Here is a 16,334-nt window from a genome sequence, read left to right on the forward strand (position 1 = left end):
TCGTGTAAGAGTGAGAATTGTGTGTTCGTTGACCCTTCGGATGAAAGAACCAAAACATGGCAAAATGTTTGTGGATATTGACAAGCAAATTTGATAGTTACAGTACATATATACATATATGTACATACACAGTACATATGTACAGTATATATATGTACTGTATCAAATTTTCAAACATTTGTTCCTCGAAATCCATCAGTTTGATAGCTAGCTTTCTATAAGCTAAAGTTAAGCCCCCGCCTATTAAATACCACGTCATCTTAAATGTATGTGTCCTTTCATATAAATATTTTGGTACTCACAATAGTTACTGTTACCTGGTTACTGAAAAAAATATCTTTCTTTCCGTTGGTACAGCTATGGTTACGATGTCACCTCTAGGAAATGTAGTACATGAAAAAGTCAAGCCCCGAGCATTAAGCTCTAAATTGGACTCTACTGAACTCAAACTCCCATGATGCAACGCATTCGTGTGCGCAGTTTCTGACAGATCCGAAGAGACGCCTGCCGTTTTAGCTGAGGGACACCGAATGACTTTGTGCCCGAGTGCTGCAGGGTAAAGAAAGTTGCCTATTTGACAGGTCAGCATTTGTATCGGAGCTCATGGAGGCCCTCATACCTGTCATAAACAAGCTTCAAGATGTATTCAACACGGTCGGCGCAGACATCATTCAGCTGCCGCAGATAGTTGTTGTGGGAACTCAGGTGAGAGACGCCACTTTGCTTCAAGGCTAGCAAGTTAACTTAGTTGGCCTGCGCCAACTTATTGTTTTGGCTACTTCTGATCTTTGCCTTAGTTCTTTCTTTCAGTTTCATGTTGGTATACGGACAAGGCCGTGCAGACTCGTTTTACACAAACGTCGTCTGACACAGATTTAGGTGAACTAGCTTAGCAAGTAGTTAAGTTAGCATTAGCTATTTGGGGTCTCACTTAAAACCTTAACCTAGCATTATTCTGTTTTGACAGTAAGAGAAAAGGGATGTATCCACTTAACCTTCAGATCACTATCATAAACACAGTCCAGTTCTGTTTTTCTTTTACTTGATTACATTTAGATTGCCGGACATAAACACATTCCCACTGAAAAGCATCGCTGTATGAAAAACAAACATGATTTGTTATGTTGTGTCTTAAAAATGTTCTCCATTCACATTCAAGGTAGAACATGGACTCAATCGTCGTATTATTATGTGCAGCTAGCTATGGCTAATGCTGTCTGATAAAACGGAACAGCACCACAATAAGCTATACCTTCATAGAGGTTACATTGTTAAGTTTTTGTTGAAGCTGTTTAACAGTAGTTTTTGATATAGTGTGAGTGATGTGCAGTCTACCCTCAAATGGGATGAATGAAATAGTACACTTCTTAGCATAACAGTAAAATTCTGCCATATAACACACTACCAATGACCATACAGTCTCCACCTAAATACGTTATGCATGAGAGATTACGGTAATTGGTTTAAAGTGGCAGGTTTAGTCTGTCACTTTTTACTTTCACTGTTGTCAGCTAATAGGATGTAACTGTCTCAGACCTTTTGGCAGGCATCAGAGGGTGAGGCACAACAAGCCAGAGGATCTTTTAAATGCCTGATTTGTTATGTTTGTCCTTGCCAATGCCCCACAAAGACCCAGACAGGCAAAGACCGCCACTTAAGGACAGCTGTAACAGAGACCAAGTATTAATAACTGATTGTCCCTGTCAAATCTATAAATTGTATAGGCCAACCCGTTTCAGTCAGAACAACAACAGGTGTAGTCCTACAGAGTAAGTAACAGATTACATCTTTTAGCCCTCATTTGCTACTTATAAAATCAGCACCAATCCAGTGAAGTTGAATCTACCAGCCAAGTGAGCTAAGTGACGTCTTTCAGTTCAGCTGATCTCATTAGGGTTTACTTATTATCACACATGCCAGTGAGCCAGATACGTCTTCCCATTGCTGCTTGTGCAAGTTCCTGGTCCACCCTAAAGTACAGCCTTGCTAAATTAGACCCTGGCTCCTCTGGTCGAAATGCAGCTAAGCTTCCAGAGTTCCAGAAATGGGTGTAGGGCTCCTGGAAAAGCTCCAGCAGAGCTAATCTTTGAAGTAACATGCAGAGAAGTAGTGTTAGATACGGTCAAACTCATTGCATACTTAAATCTCCCCTACTATTGTTTTGCTTATGATGTTGTTGATGTTGTTGTCCACAGAGCAGTGGGAAGAGTTCGGTTTTGGAGAGCCTGGTTGGCAGGGACATCCTGCCGCGTGGCACTGGTGTTGTCACACGCCGGCCCCTTATCCTACAGCTAGTGCACATCGACCCAGATGACCGCAGGAAAACCAGTGAAGAGAATGGTAACGTCACTGTCACCTCTCTTACTTCTGTATATATGGAGTTTTTAGCCTCTGTATTCATGTTTTCCTATAACCTTAACTATTTGAGCTTCAGTACTTTTACATGTATACACAATATACTGGATACCCATACGATTTATCTTCAGTAAGCCAATGAAGACCGATGTATTGGCTGCTTCAGTTTCCCAGTCTCCCTCTAAGATGTGTTTTGCACAGTTTGGTGTTTTTGGTGAAACTGTATCACTTCTTATGCACTTTATTTTGTCGAGTGAATGTATGGAAATGTCGCGATTTGAGCGTGAGTCAGACAGGCAGCTGGAAAAACTTTTTAAATTCAGCAGTCTGACTTTGGTAGTCTGCCGCACCTTCAACGGCCAAGAGCATAACATTTTATAAGATTGAAATCTAATCTTTCTATGTTCGTAAGGGATCTCTGCTATAGTGCTAATAATACTTCATTGAACTGGGAAATGTTTTACAAATCAGCAGCACTGATACCATCCACCTCACAGTGAAAAGAACAGGGAGGGAAAAATGTGCCAAGATCCAGGCTTTGTTCAATGCTGTCCTCTGGCGATGGCCTCAAAGTGACTGCAGTGCTGCAGTGGGTCACACAGGACCTGCAGATAGCCGGGCTAACCCTTTTGTCTCCTGTCATCTCTCCCTAACCACAGAATCCAAGAGAAATGGACGCCTTTACAGAGGTCTCCTTTTCCTTGTTCTTTACCTTATTGTGTTTATATATTACATAACCTCCCCCACTTCTTTTTCCCTTTCTGCACCATCCTGCCTTGTAATTGTGTAGGTTTTCCAAAGCTGCCAAACCATGTGGCTTCATTTTACTCAGCTCAAGCCCTCCCCTCTGTTTAGGATTATCTTTTCCAAAATTAGCAGATTTATGTTCAAAGTAAAGAATTTGTGTTTAGTTTTACGTTTTAAAGTGATTAGTTCACTGTATCCAACTTCCTCAAAGCTCACCTCAAACACCAGCTTCCTCTAAGATGACTAACAGACTCCACCCTTTGTAATTTTGTCCCTTTTGTTGCCACAGTGTTGATTACTGCAGCTGAAGTATTTACTTTGTTTCTTTAAAAAGTCTGTGCTTCCCATAATGCACATGCTTTTTCAGGTTTTTTTTTATGCTTTAGGTTTTATTTGCTTCCATGGCTGTTGTGTGAAAACTTGTTCCTTGTTTTTTTTTTTTTTTTGATTTGTTTTTTAAGCTTCAGCTGTGGATCTTTTCTCTGAGGAGTTTTTCCATCCCATCTTTGCCGACAGAGAAATCCTCCCATGAGACATAACAATATTAATAATAGTAACACTGATCTTAAGGCCACATCTGTCACATGAGTAACTGAAACATCTGTCCTCAACTTTGTATCTCTTTAGGCATCGATGGAGAGGAATGGGGCAAATTCCTGCACACCAAAAACAAGGTAGAGTTGTCACACTCTTGGCTTGTTAGCCAGAAAACAATACCGTTCTGCTGCATCAGAATATTTAATAAACTTGGTCTGATCATGAAATACCGTTGTTGTGTATCCTGTTTTTAAGGACATTTTAATAACATTTAAGGGGTTAGCTACTGGTTTGGTTTTATGTTTAAAACAGCAACACATCTCAGTAGCTAAAAATACCTTTATGGCTGCAGGATTATTGCCCTCCAAGGTTGAATTGTATCTTTTGAGCGCCACATAGTTCCTTACATGTGAACAAAGAATCTCTTATGATGTACCGAGAGTCTTATGACACTGAACAGGAGTTCTCAGCAAATGAACTCATGTCATGTACTGTTTTTGTCACTGTATGTTTCTATTGTTGTTGCTCCTTGTTTGTTTGTTCGGTTGCTTGTTTCTAATGGTCTAATTCTCTTGCAGATCTTCACAGACTTTGAGGAGATCAGGCAAGAAATTGAAGCAGAAACAGAGAGAATTTCTGGCAATAACAAGGTATGCTAACTACAGCCATTGAAGGAGCTTAGCGTAAAGCATTCAAAAAGTGAACTAACATTATCAAGAGAGATGTCTGTTGTGTTGGAGAGATAGCTCCTGAAGTTAGCATGCTAGCTAGCTAGTCCTGGCTCGTCCTGGAGTTAGTCCAGTAGCCCACTGTACTTTCAGTTGGGAGATGTACATAAGCGGCGAATTTGCTAACTTTAGCATGCATAAACAAAACTAATTAACAAAATGTCAAGAAAGCAAATATTCCTGCACAGTTTTTCCTTACTAAACAAAAAAAAAACCCCAAAAAATAAAAAAACAAAAACCACTCACCTTCTGAATTCAAGTTTCCCTCTTTAACAGACTAAAACAAGCTTAATTGTCTTGTTAGCTCAGCAGACTTTATTCAAATGAGACATAAAGGAAGAAAAACTCAGCCTTTTGACAATCATCTCTGGTTTAGTCCTCAGTTCACAGAGTAAGAAGTGAAATTATTCTGTCTCAGTCCTGTCTCTGCCATGTCTTCTCATAGCTCAGATTCAGAGTCAACCTCTGAAGTGATATCACCCGTTAAGCATAACTGAATATTTTCTTTTTTTATAGGGTATTAGTGATGAACCCATTCACCTGAAAATCTTCTCACCACATGTTGTGAACCTCACATTGGTGGACCTTCCCGGCATTACAAAGGTGAGATAGGTTTCCCTTTGGCTGTCCATGTCCAAATGTGTGATCTATGAAAACAAAATGATCCCACAGATGAATTTTATGGTTTGTTAACCGTTGTGAAACAGGTTCCAGTGGGAGACCAGCCCAAAGACATAGAAATCCAGATCAGAGAACTGATCTTTAAATACATCTCCAACCCCAACTCCATCATCTTGGCTGTGACGGCTGCCAACACAGACATGGCGACCTCAGAGGCCCTTAAAGTGGCCCGTGAGGTTGACACAGATGGTATGCGATCTTGTTTATTACTTCTCCACTTTTGTTTTTTACTTTTTATTTGATATCAACAGGTGGCCCCATATTCATCTTCTCAGTTATGCACTCTCTACATGTCCTGCTTCAGTAGCCGTTTTGGTAATCAGATGTCTTTGTCTATGTCTTCAGGGAGGAGGACGCTGGCAGTGGTTACCAAGCTAGACCTGATGGATGCTGGTACTGATGCCATGGATGTACTGATGGGCAGGGTCATTCCTGTAAAACTGGGCATTATAGGCGTAGTTAACCGGTAACATCACACTTTTCTTCCACATGAGCTTGTCACTTAGTTAGTAAAGGAGGAAGGAATTGTCCATGTTGTGGAAAATATTGTTTGGCTTTACCACAAAACAATAAAAATTTATAGGCCAACTGATAACACAGTTCAAAGGCAATTTCAAATTCATGAAGTGGGTTGATAAAGAAATAAAAGTAAAATATAATGGGAGTAGGGCTACGTCGAGTAGTCTGTGCATCCAGCTTTCTATTTGCCTTTGACACATAGGTTTATTGTTGTGCAGATATTTGATGGCTCTTATCTCTTGCACCTTCATTAATGTAAAAGCTCAAAGTGCGAGTGCAGACAGTGGGAGAGATTATAATCTTATAATCTAGAAAGCTTCACTCTTTAATTTACATCTCTCACTTAATGACATCTGGGACAAATTTTCCCAGCAGTGTTTGATGTTCTTTACAATTTCAGTACATTTTTAGCATCCGGATTTCCGTACTACACCACCGTGTTGAAAAATGGAAATACTTTCCAACAGATTTTTGTACTCCATTTCTTCTTATCTCACCTTTATCCAAGAGTTTGTGTTGAAAGTGCTAAATTATAGTCACGTGGTGGGTTGTGGTCATGCAGTGCCATGTTCAGGACCATCTGTATGTAAATTATTTTAGGAGTCAGCTGGATATCAATCAAAAGAAGTCGGTGGCAGATGCTATCCGTGATGAATATGCCTTCCTGCAAAAGAAGTACCCATCCCTTGCAAACAGAAATGGAACCAAATATCTAGCCAGAACACTGAACAGGTATGGCGTTGGAATTGCTGTATTGCTTAGATTTTTAAATATTCATCTAGATGTCTTTTTTTTTTTTTTTTCAATTTAACAAATGAAATATTTGAGTTGTTTACTGGCCCTGCACATTCGAGGTTTATTCCCTCTGGTGAAGTGGAACACAAGACAATGACTGACTCATCTACCTCAAGTCTGCCTCTTTGTTTTCCAATCAAAATGTAAACCTTCTTTTTTCTTTAATCTTACCATAGGTTACTCATGCACCACATCAGAGACTGTCTTCCGGAGCTGAAGACGAGGATCAACGTGCTGGCAGCGCAGTACCAGTCTTTACTAAACAGTTATGGTGAGCCTGTCGAGGACAAGAGCGCCACGTTGCTGCAGCTCATCACCAAGTTTGCTGCAGAGTACTGTCGCACCATAGAGGGCACGGCCAAGTACATTGAGACAGCTGAACTGTGAGTCATACAACCTCCTGGCCTGCATGTACCTTCACGCGCCACTGAGGGGTGCTAGTTTTTACTTTCCATACTTTTCTACTTAAATCAGATTTGGCCTGTTTGTTTAATGCAATAAGCTTTCCTGTCTTTTTTTTTTTTTTTTTTTTTTTACCAGATGTGGTGGAGCAAGAATCTGTTATATATTCCATGAAACGTTTGGTCGCACATTGGAGTCAGTTGATCCTCTAGGCGGTCTGACAACCATTGATGTGCTCACAGCCATCAGAAATGCAACGGTGGGTCTCTGCCGCTTCCTTAAGTTGTAGACTCGGTTTTAAATGACACCTTTTTGAAGACTTGCTGTTTAATCACGTTCAACAGGGTCCGAGGCCTGCGTTATTTGTGCCCGAGGTTTCCTTTGAGTTGCTGGTGAAGCGGCAGGTCAAACGGTTGGAGGAGCCCAGTCTGCGCTGCGTGGAGCTGGTTCACGAAGAGATGCAGAGGATCATCCAGCACTGCAGCAACTACAGCACACAGGTGAGAAACACACTCACTGAAATACCATTTAAAAACTGAAGTGCAGCATGTAGTAAATGGCCAAAACTGCAAAACTGGCTAATAATTATTGTTGCTTTGGTCTGCAGGAGTTATTGAGGTTTCCAAAGCTCCATGATGCCATAGTAGAAGTGGTCACCTCATTACTCAGAAAAAGACTCCCCGTTACCAATGAAATGGTCAGGACCTGCTCACATTAGGTACCACCAAGCATTTTTATGGGATGTCCATTCGCACTCTCATCTGATGAATCAATTTTTTTCAATTCCTCTTCAGGTTCACAACCTGGTTGCCATTGAGCTGGCCTACATCAACACCAAACACCCTGACTTTGCTGATGCCTGCGGCCTCATGAACAACAACATAGAAGTAAGAGACGAGAATCTAAACTCAAAGGCGACGTCACATTTCTTTGAATGAAAGATAACTTTACAAGAGTGCATTCAGAAAATGCATTGTTTTTAGAGTTTTCATTCATGTATAAGCACCTGAAAACACTGTCATTTGTTGTGACCTAATCCTGCACTCTGAACCTTTTACCAGAATCTCAACTAAGCAAGTACATACTTTGTGAGCGTTGATCATATCATTGCGCGATTCAGAGGTTTAAGAAACAGAACAACTGTAATAGTGTTATTTGAAATGTGGAAAAACTTTCTGTCTTTCTCAGTTAGCATTTGTCAAACTTTTTGATTTTATAGGAGCAGAGACGCAACAGAATGAGAGACCTGCCCGCCGCTGTCCCCCGAGATAAGGTATAGTCATCATCCATGAGACTCGCTACTCATCCTCTAACAGTTTTTGATGGATTTTCTACCACTCTTAATCAAGATGTCAGTCCACTTTCACTAAAGACCTATCTTCGCATTAAAACTGTAGTAAATCTGTGCAGTTATTCTCCACCTTATGTAGAGCTCATGCACATTTCTGCCTGTAGCTCCTGTCAGTTTTCTGTTCACTCTCCTTCCTGACATTGTCTTTCTTCAGTCTTTCAAAGGCCCAGGTGGGCAGTCTCTCTCCCCCTCTGAGCCTCCTGCCCCTGAGGGCGAGGTCACAAAGGTGTGTCTCGTTCACTGCCTGCCCATATCTGACCTCCGCCCACCCAAAGCCCTTTCTGTATTTCCCTTAAACCTCCTGTTTCAGCAGGTGGTTGCACCTTAAGTGTCCCACAAATACTGTGTGTCGAAAGGGCAGTTTTTACCACTCATAACCGATCTGAATACTGACTTCCCTTCTGTTTTGTACATCTAACCCTTTTTTTTCTGCATGCTGGTTGTTATGACAGAAGAAACACAACATTTTGGGACTTTCCATGTACCTTTTTATTTAAAAACGAAGAAAAACTGTACTAGTTTTGGTTAGGGTTGGGTGATATGGAGAAAACCTTCAATCGTAATAGATGTGATATTATAACAGCCATATATTCAGAGTATACCACAGTCTCTACCGAAATCTCTGTCATGTCCTTCAGTCCTGACCCATGCCGGTACAACATGTGCGTAGTGTTTGTCAGTATTTTCCACCAGGCCCCTTGCTTGTTCTGGATGAAATTCTTTGGAGTGAAGTCAAAGAGGGCCTGTGGCATGCGACATGAATGCATTTTGAAAATTAAGATGGATTTTTTATGTGAAGTGTACTAGTGAATTATTTGTTTATTAGATTTATTAATCTTATTGATTTAACCTCCGTTCCTTTGCATGTCCATGACTCTCCTGCAGGCGGCAGCCGGTGGCTCGCAGAGCAGCTCTGTCAGCGAGCAGGCAGACAGCGGGACGGGGAGCTGGAGGGGCATGCTGAAGAGGGGAGAGGACCCTGCAGCTGGAGACAGGGCTGCACCACAACCCCCTTTTCCTTCAAGCCCACAGAAGGGTTACGCTGTCAACCTGCTAGATGTGGTGGGTACTTTGAGTTTATGGTCACCTATTGGGTTTGGGAGGTCATCTCTGACGCATTAAGTTTTTCAGGTGATTTTCTAACAGCTGCAAAACATGGCATGTTGCAAAATAATTACGACAATGTGTGCTTTCTGTAAGACTACATTTGAGTACAGGTCAGTTAGCTGACATCATATGAATACGATGAGAATATGTTAGAAAGTCTCTAAAGAAAGTTGCTGGGGTACCCCTCACACCTTGTAGCAGAGCTGCTGCTGTGAACATACTGTATCTCTGCGGTTACACTGAATATATTTTTTCCTTTCTTTATCTGCTGTTTGTGTGTCCGTTTCTCGGGTTGCATCTTAGATCATTAACTTGTTCATTAATGAGCACATCTGATGCCTTTTTCATTACCAGCCCGTCCCAGTATCCAGGAAGTTGTCTGCTCGAGAGCAGAGGGACTGTGAGGTCATCGAGAGACTCATCAAGTCGTACTTTCTTATCGTTCGGAAAAACATCCAGGACAGGTGCACACCCTCTGCACAGTTTCTTCATCATTGTGTGATTGTTTTTAAAGATTTTGATGTGATCTTCATGTGCTTTACTGTCCTCCTCTTTTTTTCCTCCATCTCTCTCTCTCTCTGTTGTTGTTGTTGTTTGACCTCAGTGTACCAAAGGCTGTGATGCACTTCCTGGTAAACCATGTGAAGGACTGCCTGCAGAGTGAGCTGGTGGGTCAGTTATACAAGACGGCCCTGCTGAACGACCTGCTGACAGAGTCCGAGGACATGGCTCAGAGACGCACTGAGGCTGCTGACATGCTCAAGGTGACAGATTCATCAAGTGTCACTATGGACTGTAAAGACCAGGGTCTTTTTTTGTTTTGTTTTTTTTAATCAACTTTCTGTTGAAGAAGCAAACATCCAAATCACTCTTCTGGTAAAGGTTTGAAAGCCTTTGCTCAGACAACTGTTTCATGGTGATATTCTGAGAGACATACGCCGTCCATGTTAAAAACAAGCTGAGGAGAAACCCATTCATAACGGCACAAACAGCCCTCTTCAGGGTTTCCCCTTTAATAAATACAAAATAAGTGCAAATGCCTGAGTGCACAAAATGTGACCACTAGATGGATGTGCAACATGTATAGATGGACTTAAAAAAAACAAAACAAAAAACGGAGAACTAAATAAGGAAAAAATTGAAAACAATATGTATGTAACCATCTACAGCAGGGAACGTTTTATTGAATTTGTCACATGGAAATGAGTGTAAGCAAAGTACCATAAACTAGGATTGTTGTACCTGCAAACAGCATGTAACACAAACTGGAAACACATCAGAAAGAAAAAAGAAAAGAAAGACTAGATAATGTGTGTGTGTAGGTCATCGGAGTTTCTATCAAAGTGACACATTTATATTTGTGCAAATTAAGTATGGGTTTGAAAGAGAGTCAGTGAGGGTGTTTCTTCAAGTCTGTACAGAAGAATTAAATGTGGATAAAAGCTGTGTTCCCTTATGTATTTCCCCTATTAAAGTTAAAAGAAGTTGAGACAGAAGAAAGCTTTAAGAGCGTTTAGAGGTGCTGCAACACAGAATGTTTCAAATATTGGACAGTCAGTGTATAAGTGCTATTTGATTTAGAAGTGAAAGTACCCAGAAAGAGTGTGCTTTCAGTATTAACACAACAGAGTCATTGAATTAACACAGTTTGCTCCATGTCTCATCATATCCAGGCATTGCAGAAAGCCAGCCAAGTGATAGCAGAGATCAGAGAAACCCACATGTGGTGAGGGCGGCCTCTCTACAGCAAGCTCTCTTCATCCCTCAAGAACCCTTGGACAACCAAACACCTGCTGACCCTCCCGGTACCTCAGACTGCAGAGATGAACAACTTTGAGATGCACTGGTGTGGATATGTGTATATCAAAGCATAGTTTTAATGTACGGTGTGGACTTGGTGCAGTATCACTCCCTGACCATAAGCATCACACATTCTCCTGCACTAGATTATTATATTTTTCTTATGTAATTAAATCGACCTGTAGATAATGTTATACATCACCACTATGTGGAGCCTTGCTGAGGAATGTCTGTTCTTAATTTAGATTTGAATTAAAGCTAGAAATAACAAACCCAAAGCAGAACACGTGGATGTTTTCTTCATTATGTTCAGTTCTTTTAATAGACGTGGACAAAATGTGTCTGCTGGTGATTGTTCCAAATAAATGCAGTATTTTACTCCACCATACTCCTTACAATAACTGCACTACTTTTATGTGAGCATGTAACTACTCGACATCAGATCCGTATCTGCCACTTTGTTTACACACTCTTATTCAACAAGATCTCTTAAAGATTTTTTCTTTTGGAGGTTTTAACACAGCCAGTGATCTGTTACTGAATAACTCTGGGTGCTTGAGTCTTTGAATAAATGTGTTATGTACAGTATGTTGAACTGAATAAGAGAGAGGCAGCAGAGTGGATGAAATGACCATTTTATTGTTTCAATATCATGACAATCGACATGTAACCCAACACAACAGAACAATGAATACACACGTAATAGGACTCGAAGGGCCAGTCACTGCTGTCGCGGTCTGCCTCGTCCCCGTCTGGCCGCTCCTTTACCTCAGCCGGCCACCCATCTTTCCCTTGCCGCGACCTTTGGCGCTGTGAGGGTGCAGGAAAAGCAATGAATCAACAAAACTGTGAACATGCTGTGATTTGGTTTGTGTGATACTGAAGGTTAAAAACGGAAACCCCAACCCAGCGCACAGGATGTGTTTGAGACCCTCATGACAAGAAACAAAATAAAATGAGCAGCCAACCCCACATGAAGAGATCTTCTAACTGCAAATACATGAGCACTGACATTATGATTGTACACAACAACTACCACAACAGATTTGGAGATTTGAGCATATTCTCTGTCAGACGGACATGAAATAACGAGGTTGAATTAGAATGACATTGCAAATAAAAAAAAGTTTTGAAATTGTGCTGTACATGCTCAGATGTTTATCAAATGTAGTTTTAAATAGCTGTCAAACTTGTGAGGGCGAATGTTGTGTCACAGTTTGTGCTGCAGTTTATGCTTTTACTGAGCAGTCATTTCAAATTGCCATGCTGAGCTTGCCAGAAGAAGCATAAACACGAATTTATCGGGACATGAACAACGTGACAGCGTTCAGATCAATGAAGAGCGATTGGCCTCAGAGGGTTGTAGCTAATGCAGGTTGAGTATCTTTGTTAAAAAAATAATGTACTCTGTGATCTCTGATCCATCTATGTCTGTAAAGATGTGGAATTGTGTTTTGAGTAAGCTGGCATAATGCAAAAGGTTATCTGTTCAAGCCCAGCATCCCTTACTAAACATCAGGACTAAATGCACGCAGGGGTTTGGCCACTTACTTCTGGTGGTCCTGGACTCGGGCAAGAAGCTGGTTAATCTGCAAGAACACATAAATCATGTTTAAGAACAAAAATAAGACACCTGACAGGTCCAGCAGACACTGCTAACAGGACCCTGGGAACTGGAAAACCTCTGTATACCCAACACATCAACATATTTAACACTGACCTTTGAATTGTGACGGGGAATTCATTTGAGACAAACCACATCAGTGGTGTCACTTCTAACATAATGTACTGTGTATGATTTCCCCTTAATAACTAGAAGAATATTAAAAGGTGGAAATATTTTCTGTTTGCCTGATTTGCATCATTGACAGTCTTCCACTGTGAACATTATTGTTATAAAAAAAAAATCCAGCTGTGTTTGAAGACTTACATCATACTTCTGTCTTTTGAGTTTCTCACTGAGATCAAACTTCTCAGCCTCCAGGCCCATCAGCCACTGCCACAGCTCGCTGGCCTTCTCCCTGAACACAGCACGAGCACAAGCACAGGTGAAAGTGTCACCTTTAAAAACCATCTCTGAGACATTGTTAAAACAGACACGAAGCCCAGCGCCGCACAGCTTTGTCGTACTTCAGTTTATCCTCATTCAGGTGATCAATACTGAGTGGCTTCCTGCGGTCAGCCAGGATCTTCTTCTTCTTCTCCCTCTCAGTTTGCTTCTTGCCTCCTCTTCTGGTGTCACTCTGTGTTGGTCAAATGAGGAAGAGACGTTCGTTAGTCTAGCTGTTCTACTCTTCTACAACTGAGTGCTAAACCGAATTAAAGTAATGGAAAAGATTCTGACTACTAATTTAATTAGCATTTAGCTGAAAGCAGCCTCAGAGTCCTTTAGGCTACATTATGTCAGAATTTATATTATTATTTTACACATTTTTAATGATGTTTTCTACTCGAATACATTTGGCAAGTTTAAATTTGCCAAATTAGTTGACAGTGAAGAAGAATCAAGAGTCTTTATTGTCATTATGCGAGCATAGCGAAATTTTGTAGCGGTCTGACTGTTTTCATTTTTTAAGGCTATCTGAAAGACCCAGATGAGGGGCCTTCCTGAGATGTAGAGGGGTCGGTTCTCACTGTGGATTCATAATTCAGTAGAATTTTACGTTCTCCATCCCTGTTCCCACTACTGCTTCACATATAAACACTATACATCATGAGAAGCTGAAGGACCTTTTGTCCAGCGGTGTACTGCTGGGTCATGTTTGTCAGGGCCTTCTTCTTCTTGGCGTCCTCATCCAGCTTCTTCCGTTGCTCCTCCAGCTCCTTGCGCTCTTTTTCCTCCTGTATGCAGCACAGCTCAGTCAGTTACAGGAGAAGCTGGTGTCTTTGAGTAGTGTGATGATACAAGTGAATGCACCATGAGGCCATACCGCAAGTCTGGCCTGCCTCTCCTTCTCTCTCTCGGCCCGGATCCTCTGCTGCTCTGCTCTCTCAGCACGTCGCTTCTCCTACAAAACAGACACACGGTTGGGGTGATTTTTGACCCAACGGAAACACGACGGTTCCTCTTCGACACTCACGATTCTGTTAACGAGGGCTATGAGCTCCTCTTCCTCTTTCTTCCTCTGGATGAAGTGAGCCTCGATCAGAGACTGCAGCTCAGCCAGATCTTTCTCCTGACGCTTCCTGTGGATGTCCTGCCATCAGAAACACCAAGTCAGGGTCAGATGTTATCAAAGTGTAGCTGTTGTTTGCCAGATCGTGTCCAAGTGATGTTTGTACCAAGAAGGAGGCATTTAATTAAGGTCAACTCACATCAAAATCCACTTTTTCACCATCAGGGATTTTGGGGGCAGTAATGTTCGTCATGAACCTGTGGAAGTTAACAGTTTATTACAGTAAAATCTGCCATAAGTTTTAAGGGCGTTTTAAGTAGTTATCGAAGGAAGAGCTCAGACACTTACTTAGGTTTGGGTTTTGAATCATCTGGGATGAGAAAAAGAAAACAGTAGTCAATATGAATACTTGCAAGTATATATATATAATAATATATAAATATATATATATAAGTATATATTTAAGATAACAAAAAAACAAACAAAAAAAACATTAAAGAATTGTTTTCTCACCTGCCACTGGGGAAAGGAGAACATAATTGATTAATAAAATGTCCTAGAATTAAATATTTCTGTATAAAAGTAATTTCAGTATGCAACACATCATGAAACTTTCTTACCTTCTTCCTCCCTTCAGAAGAGCAGCAATATTGACAAAAAAAGAGCAAACAATGAGTCATTAAAAATCATAATAAATCATTTGAAAAATATCATTAACACAAATTATTTTTTTATCAGTATATGACAGTACAAAAGTATAAATAAAATAAGTACATACTGAGCTTCCTCCTCCATGACTTCTTCTGTGTCAGACATTTTGTTATGGAAGAGCTCTGCAAAATGGATCCCTATTAGACTATTTTTAGACTGACAGATACATCTGATCATTAAACAGCATAGCAGAGCATGAGATGGCAACAGCTCACACAGTCTATAATGAGTGTGAATAACTGACCCAAATATCTGAGGTCTTTTATTGGAACCCGTGTGACAATCAAATACTATGTTATATGTATATGTGGAAATCCTGCAAACAATTAATTAAAGACCTTACAGGAATTAGTAGCAGAAAAAAAATAATCATATTTAAGAATAATAAAACTAAATGTCTTGTGATGAAATGTCTCTTTTCAAGAAATGCAAGTTAAATAAAAAAAACAAAAGTATAATATTTCCTGATGTCTTCGAGAGAAGAAGAATTATGAAGTAATATAAAATGACAATACTCAAGTAAAGAACCTCAAATTTGTACTTTGGTCCAGTATTTCAGTAAATGTACTCAGTTTCTTCCACCTCAGCTTTATTTCATCTCTGTTGTGTCAGAGTTGGGTACTTTCAATGTTTAATGTCACAGAAGTAAGAGAAGTAAGTATCTGGCTACAGTTTCTCTCCTAAAAGTACGCTGAAGGAGTATAAAGTAGCACAAAATGGAAATATGCCAGTAAAGTACGATGTCATACTTGTGCAATAAATAGACTTTAGTTGCTTTTCCATTTATGGTTACTACTCCACAAATATTTCATTTATTTTGTATGTTTACTGTAGGTAACCCAATTGCCAAACTCTACTTTAACAACCCTGCCACCAATGAGAAACAAGTAACCTCATCCTCTGTGTGAGGTTCTAAAGGCATTTCAGTCACATTTGGCGAGAACAGTGAAGAACGTTGTTCTAATGAGACGGGGACGTGAAGACATTCCTGTTCTGTCATGTTGAATGTGGCTTTAAGATCTTAGCAGGCAGTAAGCATAATAAAATATGAGAATCTCTTGATCATCATTAGGAACCTTTTTTATTTTTTTGGTATCAAACAATTTCAAGATTTATGACCGAACAAGACTTTCATTTAAAGCAGCAGTAGTGACATAAGAGAGTCCTTACCTGTGAACCAGACAGAGGGAGCTCAGAGGTGAGTGACAGACTTCAGCTCCTTGAAGTTCATGAACAGGTTGAGCATCAAGGATACATAGCCCAGCCCTTCTTGCTCATGTGACTGCAGCACCCCAATGGCAGGTCAGTCTATTGTTAGACAGCTGGATCTCTCTCTCACACACATACACACACACACACACACACACATTCACACACAAACATTGCGCAGGTACATTCCCGCCTTGGTAAAATGCCACATGTCCTTTCAAGCTTTCACCAGCCACTCAAGTTTCAGCACTCCATAATTTCTCCATAAGTAGTCGG

The 16,334-nt window shown here is 40.6% G+C and overlaps 2 protein-coding genes across 3 annotated transcripts; one reads left to right on the top strand and one right to left on the bottom strand.

Annotated features, from left to right (window-relative positions):
- Positions 1-448: 448 nt before the first annotated feature.
- On the top strand, positions 449-11,405 carry dnm1l (dynamin 1-like). Of its 2 annotated transcripts, XM_046393352.1 has the most exons (19): positions 449-705; positions 2,196-2,340; positions 3,730-3,776; positions 4,218-4,289; positions 4,884-4,970; positions 5,075-5,237; positions 5,394-5,514; positions 6,168-6,299; positions 6,539-6,745; positions 6,903-7,023; positions 7,109-7,264; positions 7,372-7,461; positions 7,559-7,651; positions 7,984-8,037; positions 8,270-8,341; positions 9,001-9,177; positions 9,577-9,686; positions 9,827-9,986; positions 10,896-11,405. In XM_046393352.1, exons 1-19 carry the CDS (start codon positions 604-606, stop codon positions 10,950-10,952), a joined length of 2,166 nt encoding a protein of 721 aa, XP_046249308.1. In that variant the 5' UTR covers positions 449-603; the 3' UTR covers positions 10,953-11,405. The 2 variants fall into 2 exon arrangements, with proteins under 2 accessions (XP_046249308.1, XP_046249309.1); XM_046393353.1 differs by lacking the exon at positions 8,270-8,341 and having other exon boundaries at positions 451-705.
- A 236-nt stretch (positions 11,406-11,641) lies between these two features.
- LOC124061491 (troponin T, cardiac muscle isoforms-like) lies at positions 11,642-16,086 on the bottom strand. The gene is made up of 13 exons (XM_046393359.1): positions 16,020-16,086; positions 14,917-14,971; positions 14,759-14,769; positions 14,652-14,657; positions 14,487-14,508; positions 14,338-14,395; positions 14,103-14,219; positions 13,953-14,030; positions 13,753-13,863; positions 13,153-13,265; positions 12,953-13,043; positions 12,574-12,611; positions 11,642-11,832 (listed from the first exon to the last, which is right to left on the bottom strand). Exons 2-13 carry the CDS (start codon positions 14,952-14,954, stop codon positions 11,787-11,789), a joined length of 729 nt encoding a protein of 242 aa, XP_046249315.1. The 5' UTR covers positions 14,955-14,971; positions 16,020-16,086; the 3' UTR covers positions 11,642-11,786.
- Positions 16,087-16,334: the final 248 nt, after the last annotated feature.

This window comes from Scatophagus argus, chromosome 7 (genome assembly GCF_020382885.2).
Source record: "Scatophagus argus isolate fScaArg1 chromosome 7, fScaArg1.pri, whole genome shotgun sequence".
NCBI classification, from domain to species: Eukaryota; Metazoa; Chordata; class Actinopteri; family Scatophagidae; genus Scatophagus; species Scatophagus argus.